This window comes from Microchirus variegatus (genome assembly GCF_963457635.1).
Source record: "Microchirus variegatus genome assembly, chromosome: 9".
Lineage (NCBI taxonomy): Eukaryota > Metazoa > Chordata > Actinopteri > Pleuronectiformes > Soleidae > Microchirus > Microchirus variegatus.
In genome coordinates, this window is record NC_139810.1 from 13,790,704 (window position 1) to 13,805,412 (window position 14,709).

Sequence of the window (14,709 nt, forward strand, 5' to 3'; positions counted from 1 at the left end):
GGGTTCTGCACATTCTTCTCACCCAATGTCTCCTCTTCCACGTTTCCTCTTTTAAAAAATGAATGTAATAAAAAAAAAAAGCCAAGGGTTTGCTCTGAAGATTCTATTGTGTCCTTATAAGCGTTTATCCCTTCCAACTGCTTCGCCTGCACTCATTTCTCCTCTTGTTTTGATTTAAAGATGCAGTGGAAGTACTTAGCATTTAGATGACATGCTGCTGGAGAGGTGTGATGGATCAGTGCCTCTTCAGAGGACTGAATTTCATCGACAGTGCTGCAGCCAGTCGGACAGACAGAGCGACAGATCGCAGGACATCAGGGTGGCCAGGCAGCGGAATACCAAGTCTGCCTCACTGCTGCAGAAAGACTGGCACAGGCGAGAGGAGGGAGAGAGAGCAGCGACTGCTGGGAATGCCAATGCAAAACCCAGGCAGCTGTCTCGCCTTGGCTCCTCTGATTGGCTAAACAGACCATTAGCTTCCTGATTATGATTAGCAGAGTCATTATCTCCAAAAAGTGACTCATTCACCAATATTAAGAAGGCGAGGGAGCTATTTGCTTCCTCTGGTCAAGGGGGAAACTGTGTGTTTTTTGTGTGCTCGCTCACATTGTTGATCACTGAGAAACAAAGTAGAACACTGTTTATCACGTTGCCCTACAGCTAATGCGATAAAAAATGTTCTGTCTGTGTGATGCCACTGAAAAAAGAGTCTCACTTGTTAGCGTCGATGACGAGGTGGCCATTATTTGCTTTGTATTTTCTACTCGAGAAGGGAAGAGGTGTCCTCAGAGGTTAGAAAAACACAGCACCAGAACGAAATAACCTTCATCGTCCTCCGTCTCGTGTTAGATATTATGGGAATACATGCCATCTGTGCTTTTAAGCGGACATATGCTACTCCAAGGCCAATATGCTTAAAGAATGTTGGATAACATGTGAGTGAATGTCGGCCCTCTGTTCCTCTGATGCTGACCTTCTGCTTTTCTTCTCCAGCCTTTGCCCAAGGAGCCATCGTAGGATGCAGAGGAGCACAGCAGGTATGTGGGGTTTTTTAATGAGGTGTTTTATTTGAATCTGCATACTGGCTGTAAGTTCAGGTCACTTTTTGATCACTGCATCTTGAAGGAAGCAGAACCACTACGTTTTAATGGAAAGGTCATGAATAGAGTCCATACCGCCCTTCTGCGTTTATAAAAAGGTCAGTGTAGCTCAGACCTGGAGTGAGTCTGCTGTTTGTGTCTTTTCTTCAAGTATTCTCGAGGACCACTCTCAACGCTGAGATTTAATAGAGATTGTCCACGACTTGGAAAAGACACAATGGAATCCACAATTTCTTAGGATGCAGTCACGCAAAGAAAGAGAAATCAAAGGACTGAAATGCATAAGGGTGGAAACTTAAAAGCTCCACTCTGGTTACATCAAAGGGAGCGAGGCTACTTTAAGAGTCTGGGCTTTCTATATTCATGGATCTTTTTGACAAACATGATGACTGAAAGAAAATGGTACATAAAATAATGATTAAAATTCCATCTAAAGATTATTGAAATATTTGTTGACTTCCCTACATTTCCCTTAAATCAATACCTGCATATTAAATGTCAGCGAGTAAAAGAGAGCCATTTAGCGTGACTCTCCCGGGAGGTTATCTTCCACAAACATTTCTCTTTTCTCTAAAAAAACAAGGGAATTTGCAAAAGATTAAACCAAATCCATCTCCTGCGAACATTGACTGAGTACCTGCGAAGCTTTTATGCTCTGCGAAACCACAGGCTTTGGAATCTGCATGCTTTATGTCTCCTAGCCAATATTCTAAGATTGATTTTCCCTCTTCCACCAAGAAAACAAAATGAATCACGCACAATTACCAAGGACAGGGGAAAGAGGGGAATTGGGGCCGTCATAAATATTTATTTGCCATCCCTGAGAATTTGTGCAATTCTGTGTAGATTTGCCAAGTCATATTTAAGTGTCTGAATGATTTATATGGTCAGTCCTGGGTGACACATTTGTCTACTGTCACCCCAAATCATTTATGTATTCACATTTATAGATTTATCCATATAACATATTCATGGCCCAGTTATAGCTATTATCATTCAAATTGGTTTTGTGATCAAATGATTGGCTAAATTAAGCCATTAACTGCAGAATATCACTGGAGGTGAAAATCTGTGGAGACAGGAATATATATGTGTACTCAGTGAGTCATCCCTTTTCTGAATCAGCTTTGTCTAAGAAGACTTTCCTTTAATACAAATCCATCTGTGAAATACACAGTGTAAAACAAACATGTTCAAAAATGTGCGGTGTTACTCGTACTGGTCATACACCAAATGTACACATGAAAAATCGGTAACATGATGAAGTAAAGATGTCAAGAACGACAAATGTCACAGGTGGAAAACATGATGGATTTGTTTGCTGAAGCGTGAATCGATGCCCATCATGAGCCTGAGGTTCGCTCACAGTTGTCAGTTCATAATATTTCTCATCAGTTTGGCCTATTATTAAAGAGAGGAAATGATATAATGTGTGCGTGTCCATGTATTACTAATGTTGTGGGGACATAAACCTGTTTACACAGTCGCATTATGGGGACTTGTTTTCCTTGTGTGGACAAAAACCAAGTCCCCATAATGTAAATGACTATATTTTAAGGTGAAGACATGTTTTAAGGTTAGGTTGAGGGTCGGGTTAGGATTAGGCCAGTGGTGATTATAGTTCAGGTTAGAGTAAGTCTCCAGGAAATGAATGTAAGTCAATGCAATGTCCCCTTAAGTCATGAAAACATCACATGTGTTTGTCTCGCATTCTTGTGTAGTTTTTTCAAGTAGCTTCATTTTCTAATGAAAACACAATAAATGAGGAAGCAGTCCTTGGATTTGACAGCTATGTGACAAGAATATGCATGTTGAAAAAAAAATCCTTTATTACAGTGATTATAAGATAGATAATTAAAAAGAAGACATGCCTTTTTTCTTTGTGTCAAAGACATGATAATCAAGTGAGTGCTGGGTTTATGAGGTTAATTGCGCAGGGACAAATACTTCATCTTGGCGCACATTTAACCTTGCTTTGTGATGTAGCCGTCATTTTAATGGGTAAATTAAAAATTAAAAACTGTCAATATAAATGTGAATCCAGCATCTGTAATTATTGTCAACAATTTACGATTCACATCTTATCACTGTTTTTCTCTCTCTCATTTTCAACAGGCTCAGTGACGTCCATGATTCCAGAAGGAACTGATGCCAGTTACTACAACCGAACATTGTGTCAATTCACCGATGAGGCCGACAGCAGGCCTGACTTTCTGTTTAAAAAACATACAATAAATAAATAAAGTTAAGTCACTACAGTGAAAGAGTCTCGGCAGACACTTGTGAAAACTCTGAAAAGACTGAAGTGAGCAGCATGGTCCACCCTCAGCAACATCTTCACTGCAGACACGTCATAGAACAAACCTCCTGCAAAGAATTGCTCTGAACAGACAGTGGACTCATTACAAGTACATACTTTCTTTCTTTTTCTTTTTTTTGCTAGCCACCATCCAGTCTGCAGTCAGGGGACGGCACCTTGAAGGTTTTTTCGTATCCTTGGTGGTTTGATTTAGACTTTGTCAGAAGATCTTTGAGAAACTCAGCCCCTTCATCTTCTTCACTGTCACCACTATGAAACTGCTCAGAGTTATATTTCAACCAGGTTTCTTTTCTTTTTTTTCTTCCCCCCCCCCGAGTCGTGGCTTTACTTTTGAAACCACACCGTGATGTTCATTTGGATTTTGACCTTTTGACACCTTTCTCTCATTTGGTTTGGTGAAACTTTACAAGGCCATAGCCTCCAAAATCTCTGCTCACAAAGTTTGGTTAATGTGAATGTGGAAAAGCATGAAAGACTCTTGGAATGTCACAGAAGAGAATTTACACTCTTTCCTCTCTCTCTCTCTTTCCTGAATGAAGGACATGATGTGAACATTTTGGATGATTTAGCTTAAAGCTCATGTTTTTTATGTGATGCCAACATAGACTAGAAATGCCGTTTTGTCGACGAGCCTCACACATCTTGTGTTCTGTAGTGTGCGCGTGTGTGTGTGTGTGTGTGAAAGTACATGCAGAGATACACTGTGAAATAAGTCATATCCAATGCATTATTCATACTCTTGTATATTTTTGGGACAGGCCCAGACTGAAGTTCTCCATCTGGCATTTGTGATTTTACACATGTTGGTTTTCATTTGAATCTTTGTAGATGAATTCTGTGTTTGCCTTTCCTTCTTCTTTCTTATCGTTTTCTTTAGCACATACAGTATATAGAGATATTTATTTTGGGAGAGATATTATTGAAACTGGGTAAAGATCTAAAGTATGTCACTTAAGTTAAATTCTGTAATTAAAATCAATTTACGTGTGATTAAATGTAGTTCAGAATACTTGACTATATCGATAATATTTTGATATGAAATATGCTTTTTGGTCATTTTTTTGCCATTTTCAAGTTTCACTAATGTATTATTTGTTTCGTGGATCCCGAGTATATATACAAAAAAGAGAGAGACGCACGAGTAATTCAAGCCGTGGACAAAGTTACATCGAAAAATAAATGAAATGAATAAATAAAACACAAAGAACCACACAGCGACAAGCTACAGTCATTTTCACAGACTTAGTGTTGTAGAAAAATTGCAGTTGATTAAATTTTATTCTACAGGTGTTCCCATTACTGTGTCTGCTCCCTGTATTTTTGTACTAAATAACCCTGCACATCTAAATGTATGCATTTGAAGATATAAAGAGAGCACCTGCCCCTGGGAGCTGTAGCATGCACGTGTGTGTGTGTGTGTGTGTGTGTGTGTGTGTGTGTGTGTGTGTGTGTGTGTGTGTGTGTGTGTGTGTGTGTGTGTGTGTGTGTGTGTGTGTGTGTGTGTGTGTGTGTGTGTGTGTGTGTGTCTGTGTGTCTGTGTGTCTGTGTGAAGTGTAAAAACACAAATTTCCTCCCGATCCCATACCTTTCATTTCACACAGTGTTTATTTATGGCTTTTTGGGTTTGCACTCACCATGAACACATTGTCCCTTTGATTCAACTCACTTTCACTGCTGGAACTACTGCTGCATTCACGCTCTACAGGGCTGTGACTGCTAAATCTATTTGTAACATAGGAAAAGAAAGAAAGAAACCTCTGGACCTCCTTCTCTATGTCTTAAAATGTCAAAGGAATAAATGGACATTCATACAAGCCAGTATCATTAAACTGACTTCTGTAAGTTCTTACACTCAGCTGCTGACGCTTGAAGTCTTATGTACACTCTTAGAAATAAGGGTTCCAAAATTCTACAAGGGCTGAGGTTCTACCTGGAACAATTTGTTTCTGAAAAACTCTTTCCCAAAGAAAGGATTTTTCAAGGGTTCTTGGTAACACTAATGGTTCCAGTAAGAACCATTTTGATCCAGAGAACCCTTTAAAACCCCTTTCCTGCATAAAGGGTTTTTAAAAGGGTTCTTGGTGGAACCTTTATAAAAAGGTTTTACCTGGAGCCAAAAAGGGTTCTCCTGTGAGGACAAGCCGAAGAACCTTATATGGTTCTACTTAGCACTTTTATTTCTAACCCTTTTGGAGGGTTCCACCAAGAATCCTTTTAAAACAGCATTTTCATTGACATTTCCTTAATTATGTTTTGTTAAATGTGATTTGTTAGTTGGACTCCGTGATTGAATTTGTAAAAAAAAGATATATTTAACAAATCAGTGGGAGAATCCATTGTGGACATACATGAGCTTAATCTTGTCCAGTACATATATACATCAAAATGTAACACTGATTACCACGTTTAACAGTTAACTAACTTCGTCATGGATCACTGGTATTTAACTCGTCACATTTTCAGTAATGCTTTCTTTACAAAGTCCATAAATCCATCACTAATCATTTCCACATATCTCCATATGCTTGACCTGAGATTCAAATAATAAATGACCGATGACTACATTTTAACTGCCTCACAACACTCACCGCCAATTAGTAATTTCCAGGAAACTTCTTTCAGGGAAGGGTCTAAATGTAACATGCAGTGTAATGAAAAATATTGTGCATTCCAATCGGCAGTAAAAAGAGACGACGTGTGAAACCTGTGCCTCTGAACCAGTATTATCGCTCGCCTCCCACTCAGAGATGTTCTTTCAGCAAGCTGTTGCTGCTGCTGCTTCCTTCCATTATGAATTTGTGCCTTGCCGTCTCAGGGTTTTTGAATGTGGGCTGCTGTTAGGAACAACAAATGGTACCACGGCGGTATCCTGCCTCCCTCCATCTATGGTACAGCACAGCTTGTTCCCAGGATAAGAGAAAACCCTTCGCTTTGCCAGAAGCAGACAATGAGCAGTTATGAAGCTGCTGAATGGCAAGTTAGAAACCACACTCTGTGCATTCCGACTGTAGGAAGAACTGTTCTGGTAACATGCTTTTATAATCTCTACTGCAAAAAGGAAAAAAAAAAGAAGCAAAAAGATATTCACTCACTCAGTGTTTTCCGCTTTATCCTCCACATGTGGGCTGTGAAGGGCTGAAGTCAGGGTCCAGTTAACTTTTGGACTGCCTTACAGTTTTGGAATGGCTTATAGACAACAAGAGCATGTGCAAGTCTGATGCACTGCATGTGTTAGTAACTCCTGTCGCCCCCTTGAGGAATTCTGAGTAATTAAAAGTCAGACACTGCTACGGCCTCTACACGATGTATTTACCACTTCTGCTACAAGCATTTTTTTTTTGTTGCTCAGTTTTGTTAAGAGATTTTATTATATTCTGGTGAACATCTAGAGTTTTTATTGAGCATTATTGAGCATGGGTGCTATGCTTCTTCTTCTTGCCTCTTGTCAGTCTTGTCAAATCACTTCCTGTGCGCAGCACGTACAGTAAATGTCTCTGAGTGACATAGAATCAAAGCCCTGCTACACTGAGAAACACAGAGAGAGTCATATGGAGCTAATGATCACCATTGTGTGAACTCACATGGCAATGATGTAAGGGACATTAATTTATATTTAAAATGTACGCACTGCAGCTTTAAAATGTACTAATATGGGAAGAGAGATTGTCTTGATAGAAAACGATCGTTCTACACAGAACACTAAGTAGCCCAAGCACACAGGAATGTGTCCAGTAACTGATGAATTAAACAGTGTGTGAATATGTGCTGTGGATGTGGATGGACTGACACACACTTAATGTTTAACAATCATGGAATAATGGTGGTGCAGGAGCAGAAGGAGCTTCATTTCAGAGTGCCACACCTGCTCAGTGTTCATCACGTGTCACATATTTTTATTTCGTGACAGCACCAGCGCCAGGCAGCAGCAACAACAACCATGCAACATAATAACATCTGACAAGTGATGGATTCAGGTCTTATACGCTGTTATTGTACTGCATTGAGAAAAGTAACTGTGTCTGTGGCCTGTCATTCTCCTCTTTAATGAAAAGTTCAGGTGCAGGAGGGACAAGTGTTTCAACCCTGTAGGCCTCTCATCATTGTGCTCCTGTTTGTCGTCCACAATAGATCCCTGGCCGAACCTAATGAGACACAAACATACCCCAGAGGTTCTGACTGACTTGCTAAACATGGCATCGTTGAACACAGCAGCAGTGTAGCGAATTAGCATTTATGCCCACATAAAAATCCATTTACTGATCCATTAGCTTAGCATAGTGCTAATGACTTGCCGGTGATGACTCGCATGGGACATTGGTTAGCAAGTGAATCGTCATTAACGCTGACAGGTGCATGTTCAGAGTATGCCTCCACTTCTCTGACTGAAACTTGCAGTATTAATGTCACGTTCTTTGTGCGTGCATGTGTGTGTGTGTGCGTGTCACTGCTTTGTTTTTCCAACATGTCAAGAACTTATTTTTTCATATCTTCTCAAATTCTGCTCAGGCATCTGCACGTTTGGCCAGTGGGAGCTGGAAGTGCTGCTGTCACAGGAAATCTGTTGCTCTATCCCTCAAACTAATGCTGAGAAGGTGGCTGCAGTCAACAATTACAACTCATCCCAGATAAGCAGAGCAGCACAGGCTTGCTCCAACCCCCCAGACATAAGTGAGAAGTGGAATATAATCAAAGGCATCACTGCACTGAACACTAAGCAGCTTATATCGACCGAGCGATTCCTGAAGAGATTTCTGACTTTCATTTTTTGACCTCTCTGTTATTACAGAAGATATTTTTTGTGTCACATTCAGACCTGCTTAGGTGAAGTTATGTGCTGCATGGCAACGCGCCATACCCACTTGACATCGATGAATGTGTAAAGCAGACATGGAGCTGAATTAAATGTCACTCACACCACTGAGTGATTTCCTCTACGGAGAGAAGCCGGCATAATGATGAACAACGTCACCTTAAAAATGTTTCCACCCTGCTAAAGCTTCTCAGCGCTGGCCCTTTGTGGTGCCTCCACGCTAAAGGGGAGTTAGCTCCGGGGGTGGAAGATGAAGGTATAAAATGGTCGTTTTGCTAGAGCAACACAAGCTAATTTATCATTCTCTAGGGGTCAGGCGACGCTCCCCTGGTTGTGAATTTTAATGTTGTTTTTTATGGGTCTTAATAAACTCTATTTTGCTGCGAGCGTTTATGCAGGAGAGCACAACATCCTTCACTTGGCTCATTTAGTGAGTCAAGGAAAGAGGGTCCGCAGCCAAATTTAACCAACTGAGTCATCATTAATTTTCTTTTAAACCCCAAAAGGACAAAGTGAGGTGAAATATTGACAGCGTTATGGAAGGCGCTCACATGTTTTCAAAGATCTTGGTTCACTGAACATTGTCCACTGCTTTAGTTTTTACATGATACATAAAAAGAGGAGAGAAAAGAGCACAAATGTATTCATTTTATGTTAATTTAAAAGTGACAGAGCACATTAATGAGCATCAGTGTACAATGCACATGTAAATTATGCCAGTTAGCAGAATATGCTAATGCATGCCTGTAGTAAGATTATACAGACAACACAACATAAAACAACATAAAAATGGTGCACATAATTCATTAAAGAGTAGTTCATAAAAGTGCATTGGCAGTAAAGTGCAGTAACAGAGCCTGTGTAAACTGTAAGTGCATCATTTGAAGTGCTTTGTGCAGTTTGTGGTTGTTGTTTATCTGTGTTTGCAGTTTTGAGCCATGATGACTTAAGGTGGTGTATGTGGAGGTGTCCCATGTTGAAGGAGGTAAACCATTCCAGATTTTAGAACAACTTAAAGGGACCCTGTGTAGTATTTATGGGTTTATATTACCCAAAATCCACTCTTTTATACATATTATGTGCTCCTGCATTGTCTAGTCGCTGTATAATAATTTTTGTTTCATTTTCATAGTGTTTCAAAAAGTCATGTAAAATAACATGGTCGCGGGCCGCTGTTGCATTGCCACAGCAGCAAGACGCCATGTTTCTACGGGAGCCTGTGTAGACAAACCCGAGAGAACAAATCAAGCGTCGCTTTACTTGTAGCGGAACTCTCAACTCTCTCCGCTTCGTCTGCTACGGCCGTGGTAGCTCGCCCTCTCCCTCTCGTCTGAATAAATACTAGAACCTCATCTGCTGACACGGAGAAAGACGACAAGGGCGACATTTGACTGGCTGAGGATACCGTAGCGCTCAGGGAAGGGAGGGGGTGAGCAGAGGAGCAGTTTGTTGTTGTAAATTTCAGCCTCTCCTCTAGATTGACTGAACACATGTGGTGCTCCAGTAGGGCACCGTATGTAATGGCCCTGGTGGTTGGGCCAGGTGGTACACCCGTGCACCCAGCACTACTTTGTGTTTTATTTGTAAAGTACAGAAATACATGGTGATTTTATTTAGCGACTATCGTATCCATCCTGATTCTTCTTTTTCTTTTCTTTTTTTTGGATCAATTTTTTATTTATTTTCTTACCATCATTATTTACACATTGGAGACCTCTTTACAACCGGAGACAAAAAAAAACAACAAAAAACATTGGGCTAATTACAGCGTCATTGAAAATATAGCAGAGGCTCAATGAGGTGTCGCATATTCCTCTTTTTCATAACTTACTCTAGTTATAGTCACTCTATAGTTATAGTACAACCATGGTAGTTTGCCAAAAGTATATTTGCAGGAATATCACGCAGCAGACTTCTGCCCCATCTCTTTTCTTTTTAATCTTCTCTTTAGAGCCGATCACTCCATGATGATAACCTGCAAAACCGGTCCTTGCACCACCTATCGGCAACAGGAAGTTTGCCTTCAGTTACAAAAATTGTTTCATTCCCATGAAGCTTTTCAGGTTGTGGTCTACATGTGCTATAATGGAGCAGCACAAACAGTACAGGCCTGTAGTCACATTAGCCAATATTTTTGCTGCACTCAATCGATGTATAAAGCTCAAAGAGAGGGAGCCGAATACAAATGAGGAGCTGGAACCCGTTATAAACTCTGGTTCCAGCTCTGTGTTTTCAAAGTCCACATTTTATTTGTTTATTTATTTTATTGGCCAGGTAACTTGATAAGTGTGGTACAAAATCAGTGATCAATGGGAAAAAAAGCAGGAATGACATCATATTATTATCTCTGGTGTGGCTGAATACAATTGTATGGCGGGCCGGATGTGGCGCGCTGGCTCTCGGGCCATGCATGGGGGGTGTGAGGGCCTGTTCAGTGCTGCCTGCAGCCCTAGTCTGATACTGCATTTATCATTCAAGACAAGACTACTGTAATTCTCTCCAGGTGAATTGTACCAGGTAGTCCTGTGATCCACAGCTTCTGGAGGATCTTTAGCTTTTCCTCGAAATGAAGTGGGTTTATTTTTGTTTTGTTTTTTTAGCTGCTATCAGCCTGTGGGAGACAAAGTGTTTGTTGAGAAACAGCAAGTTTACTTAAAGCCTCTGGTTTTTCCAAATATAATCACTATAGGATTTGGCTCCCGTGGGACTTTGAGAGAAGACACTGAATTTTTCCTTCCAAAGGCTTTCTATTCTGGGACAAAGTACAAAACTGCGTTCTTAGAGGAGATATTTGTTGTTGGGAAAAAGCATTTGGAAATATTTAACTGAGTTTACGTTTTGAAAAGTGTATCCCGTGCAGCCCTTTATATCAGTGCTTCTATCAGTATAAGTATAATGTTGTAAGTTTTTGTCCCAAATATTGTTAAAGATTTGTTGAGCCAACTCTTCGTCTGATTGTAAACCTCAGCTGGAGGGGCGTTAATGATTTACTGAACACTGTAAATGCATGATATTTACTTCTCTGTTTCTCTCCGCCTCTTCAAACATTCATCAAGTTTATCTGTACTTTATCTGCAGTGTTGTTCTCTTATATTTATGTATTCACATAATCCCTGACCTGAACATATCTAAATAATAATAATAATAATAATATTAGTATTCAAATTGTTTTTCACCTAACTCTCTTGGAAGGAGGAAAAGATGCCATTTCATAATACGTCGTCTACAGAAATCCTTTGCTCCTCCTTTGGGTGATATTGGTTTGGTTTGATATTGAACTTCAGTTATTTACAGATAGTACCACAAATTATAGGATGATAGTTAAATATTGATTTAAGCCACTGGTATTTGGCATAACACAACTGTGGCTGCAGAGAAAAGAAAGCAATTCTCTTTCTTCACTTTTGGTCACTTAGCCCGTTAATGCGAATCATCCATCCAGAAGATTATAGTTTTAATCTTTGTTGCCCAGATGAAATTGGGTAAGCCTCCGTGCACTTTTGATTTGCGCAGGTGTCGTATATGTATTTTATGGCTTTTATAGTCCCGAATAAAGTTGGTGACAATTTAATCGAATTTCTATTAAAAATGATTCATATTGGTATGTGAAATAAATGTAATAGCTGCAGGAGAAACATCACTTTTTATGTAATTTACTCTGCCAAGAAGAGATATAGACAGCATTTCCCAAAATGTAATGTTAGACTGTTTTGTGAGCACTGGAAGGAATGTTGTCTTGAAAAAGAGAAAGAAAATTCCAAGATATCTGAAAAGAAATACTGGAGCCATCCTGAGTGGTTGTTGGCATGTTGAGTATGGAGTATGTTGTCTTCATAAAGGATAACTATTAATCTGGTACTGTTGCACTCAGGTGGTTCTGTGGCCCATAAATAGAATTTAATGTACAGTAAAACAATGATGACAATGTGTTTTAAATCCAAAATATTGAAGCATACAAGAGTACAACAAAAGTATCAGCTGGATGAGCTTGCGTCTGACTGGGTGTGTTTTATATGTGGAATGAAAATGGTTAAATGGGATAATAGTAAGGAAAAACAACAAGTAATCTTGGTGAAACAACAGAAGAAAATCAACATGATAGAATAGTGTGCCATCTAAACCATAAAACATGCAAGGCCTGTATGTCAGAGTCATTTGTGAGAGTGGCCCCGCTGAGAAAATACAACAGCAGCAAAGAGGGAAAAAAAAAGAGATCAGACGGGGACGCCTGACAGTGAAACATGGACATCGTGTGGACATTTTACCACAAAGAATGGAGCTCGCTGCTGTTGATTAAATGGACAATTTAAGGACATAAACATTTGTGAGCAGTCCTTTAAAGACACAGAGAGAGAAAATCCATTGAGGAAATCCACCTATAAAGTGTGTGGTCACTGGGCACTTGGGCAGGGAGAGTAATGAGACTCCTCTGGGCTCAGTGACTGAAGCTGAGATAAGCTTGTCTCAGTTAATCATGACATGAATGTAAATGTCCGCCTCCAGAGAGAATGACGTGGGTTCATTTACATATGTAGATCGACGCCAGAGCTAAATGTATCAGTTTAATGCTTGATTAAAAAAAAAAAATGAAATTACCGCATAAGTACAAATCAAAAACAGAAAATAATCAAAGTAAAAATTAATTTCAATGATATAGAATCCGATATTTAATTAAATAAATAAATCTGTATATACAGTACTGTGAAGAAGTCTTAGGTCACCATTAGATTTGTTGTTTTAGCAATGCTAATGACAATAGAGGATAATTATTATAATTATTAAATATTATAATAATTATTATCTACAGGTGTCTAAGCGTGATCTAACCTTACACTTGAACAATAACACAGCTCTGTTAACACTGTAGTGGAACCTTAATTAATGTTACTGGTGAATCCTGTGTTTGTCCTACTATTTCATTTAAAGAAATATCTGCTGTAAAAAAACGTCTATTACACCAGGTTTAATCAGGACATGCTTGAGCATCACATACACATGTTGCATGAGTTAAACTCATTGACATCTCACTAATATATAAGACCAGCTTTAAGGTGCATCACTTTATTCACAATTCCAATGATCACAGAATTTGACAGACAGAAAAACAACAGAGCTGGTTTTGCACAGTACTATATATATGGTTATATACGTTTTATGTTCGCAAATCACTAGAATTTGCAACAGTGGCACATTTAAGAGAATGTTTATTGCTATATTAAAAGCAATAGCCAACACATTATTTCAACATGTATGAGAACCAACAAGGTGTGCAGGACCTTAAATGAGGACAACATGATAAGGGCCATGATAACATGATGATAATTAGTGAAATTAGTATTAAAATAAATCAATAAATATTGAGACATCAGAAATGTAGAAGAATGAGAAGATAATATTTTAAGAAAAAAAATATTATTATTATTATTATGAGTTATATGGAACCATATAAGTCCTTAAAACTTTAGCTGCATTCCTTGGTGAAGATGTACAGTATGTGGAAGATCACTTCAACCTTCCCTTCCAGGTGTGTCGGAGAAACTATGTAAATGTCAGTTATCATCAAAACTTAAAAGATATTTATTTTGTCTTTTGTTGGCTACTGTAAAGACATGGTGATTCAGATCCAGAATGGTGATCAGAGGATTGTATGTATTTTATTTTTATTTTCTGCTTAAAGAAAATTGTTTCACCTACATTTTAAGATGGTGATTATGTTTTATTATTGTTTTTGCATAGTTTTTATTATGTACTGCATGGTTTTCTCTCTATAATACTAAAAGGCACTCCATGAAGTGTCTTGGGACAATATACAGTATGTTGTGATTTTGAATGATACAACCAAAATTACACTAGATTTAGTAATAGAGTAATTCAGTAGTGTATTTAGGAATACAATTTAACCCTTTAACACCGATCTTATCACCAATGACACGTTTGCATTGCAGCTCTTAGACGACAGTTTGTGCCGTTTCTGAGAGCTGAGAAGTTGCACATTGAAGCCAACATGAGGTTATTACAATCAGCGTCTTTGTCAACAGAGAGAAGAGAGTTTTAAACTGTTCAAAATTCTAATTTTACATACAAATATACATCTGTTGTTCGTGTACAACTTTTCGAACTAAAACATTTTGTTTTTTTCTTCATTTTAAATTGTGAATACACTATTTTAACATGCAGTAAATTGTAAATAAGTGCCCAATATTGGAAGTTATTCTGGAAAAATTGACAAAATCACTTACTCACAGGACATTTTACTGTCCCTTTAATGGTTAAAATAACCAATGTCCAGACAGGCATGTGAGTGTTAGGTGCTAAAGGGTTAAACTAACTAAACTGAAAAAACTTAATATCTTCTGATTTCTGATAGATGATACAAAACAAAGATGCTTCTTCAGAATGTTATCATCCATAAATCACCAGAACCAGATATGATATATCCTTGTGATTGCTGACCTCTGTAGTTTTCAGACAACAGCCAG

The 14,709-nt window shown here is 38.8% G+C and overlaps 1 protein-coding gene across 1 annotated transcript in view; it reads left to right on the forward strand.

The window, feature by feature from the left end:
* Positions 1-1,017, forward strand: part of tafa5l (TAFA chemokine like family member 5, like) — a gene marked incomplete at both ends in the record, with an annotated part of 45,033 nt that extends 44,016 nt beyond the window's left edge. Inside the window, one exon of the mRNA XM_083894472.1 lies at positions 994-1,017. Within this exon, the coding sequence (XP_083750598.1) occupies positions 994-1,017 (24 nt within the window). The remainder of the gene's footprint in view (positions 1-993) is intronic.
* Between the last annotated feature and the right edge of the window lie 13,692 nt (positions 1,018-14,709).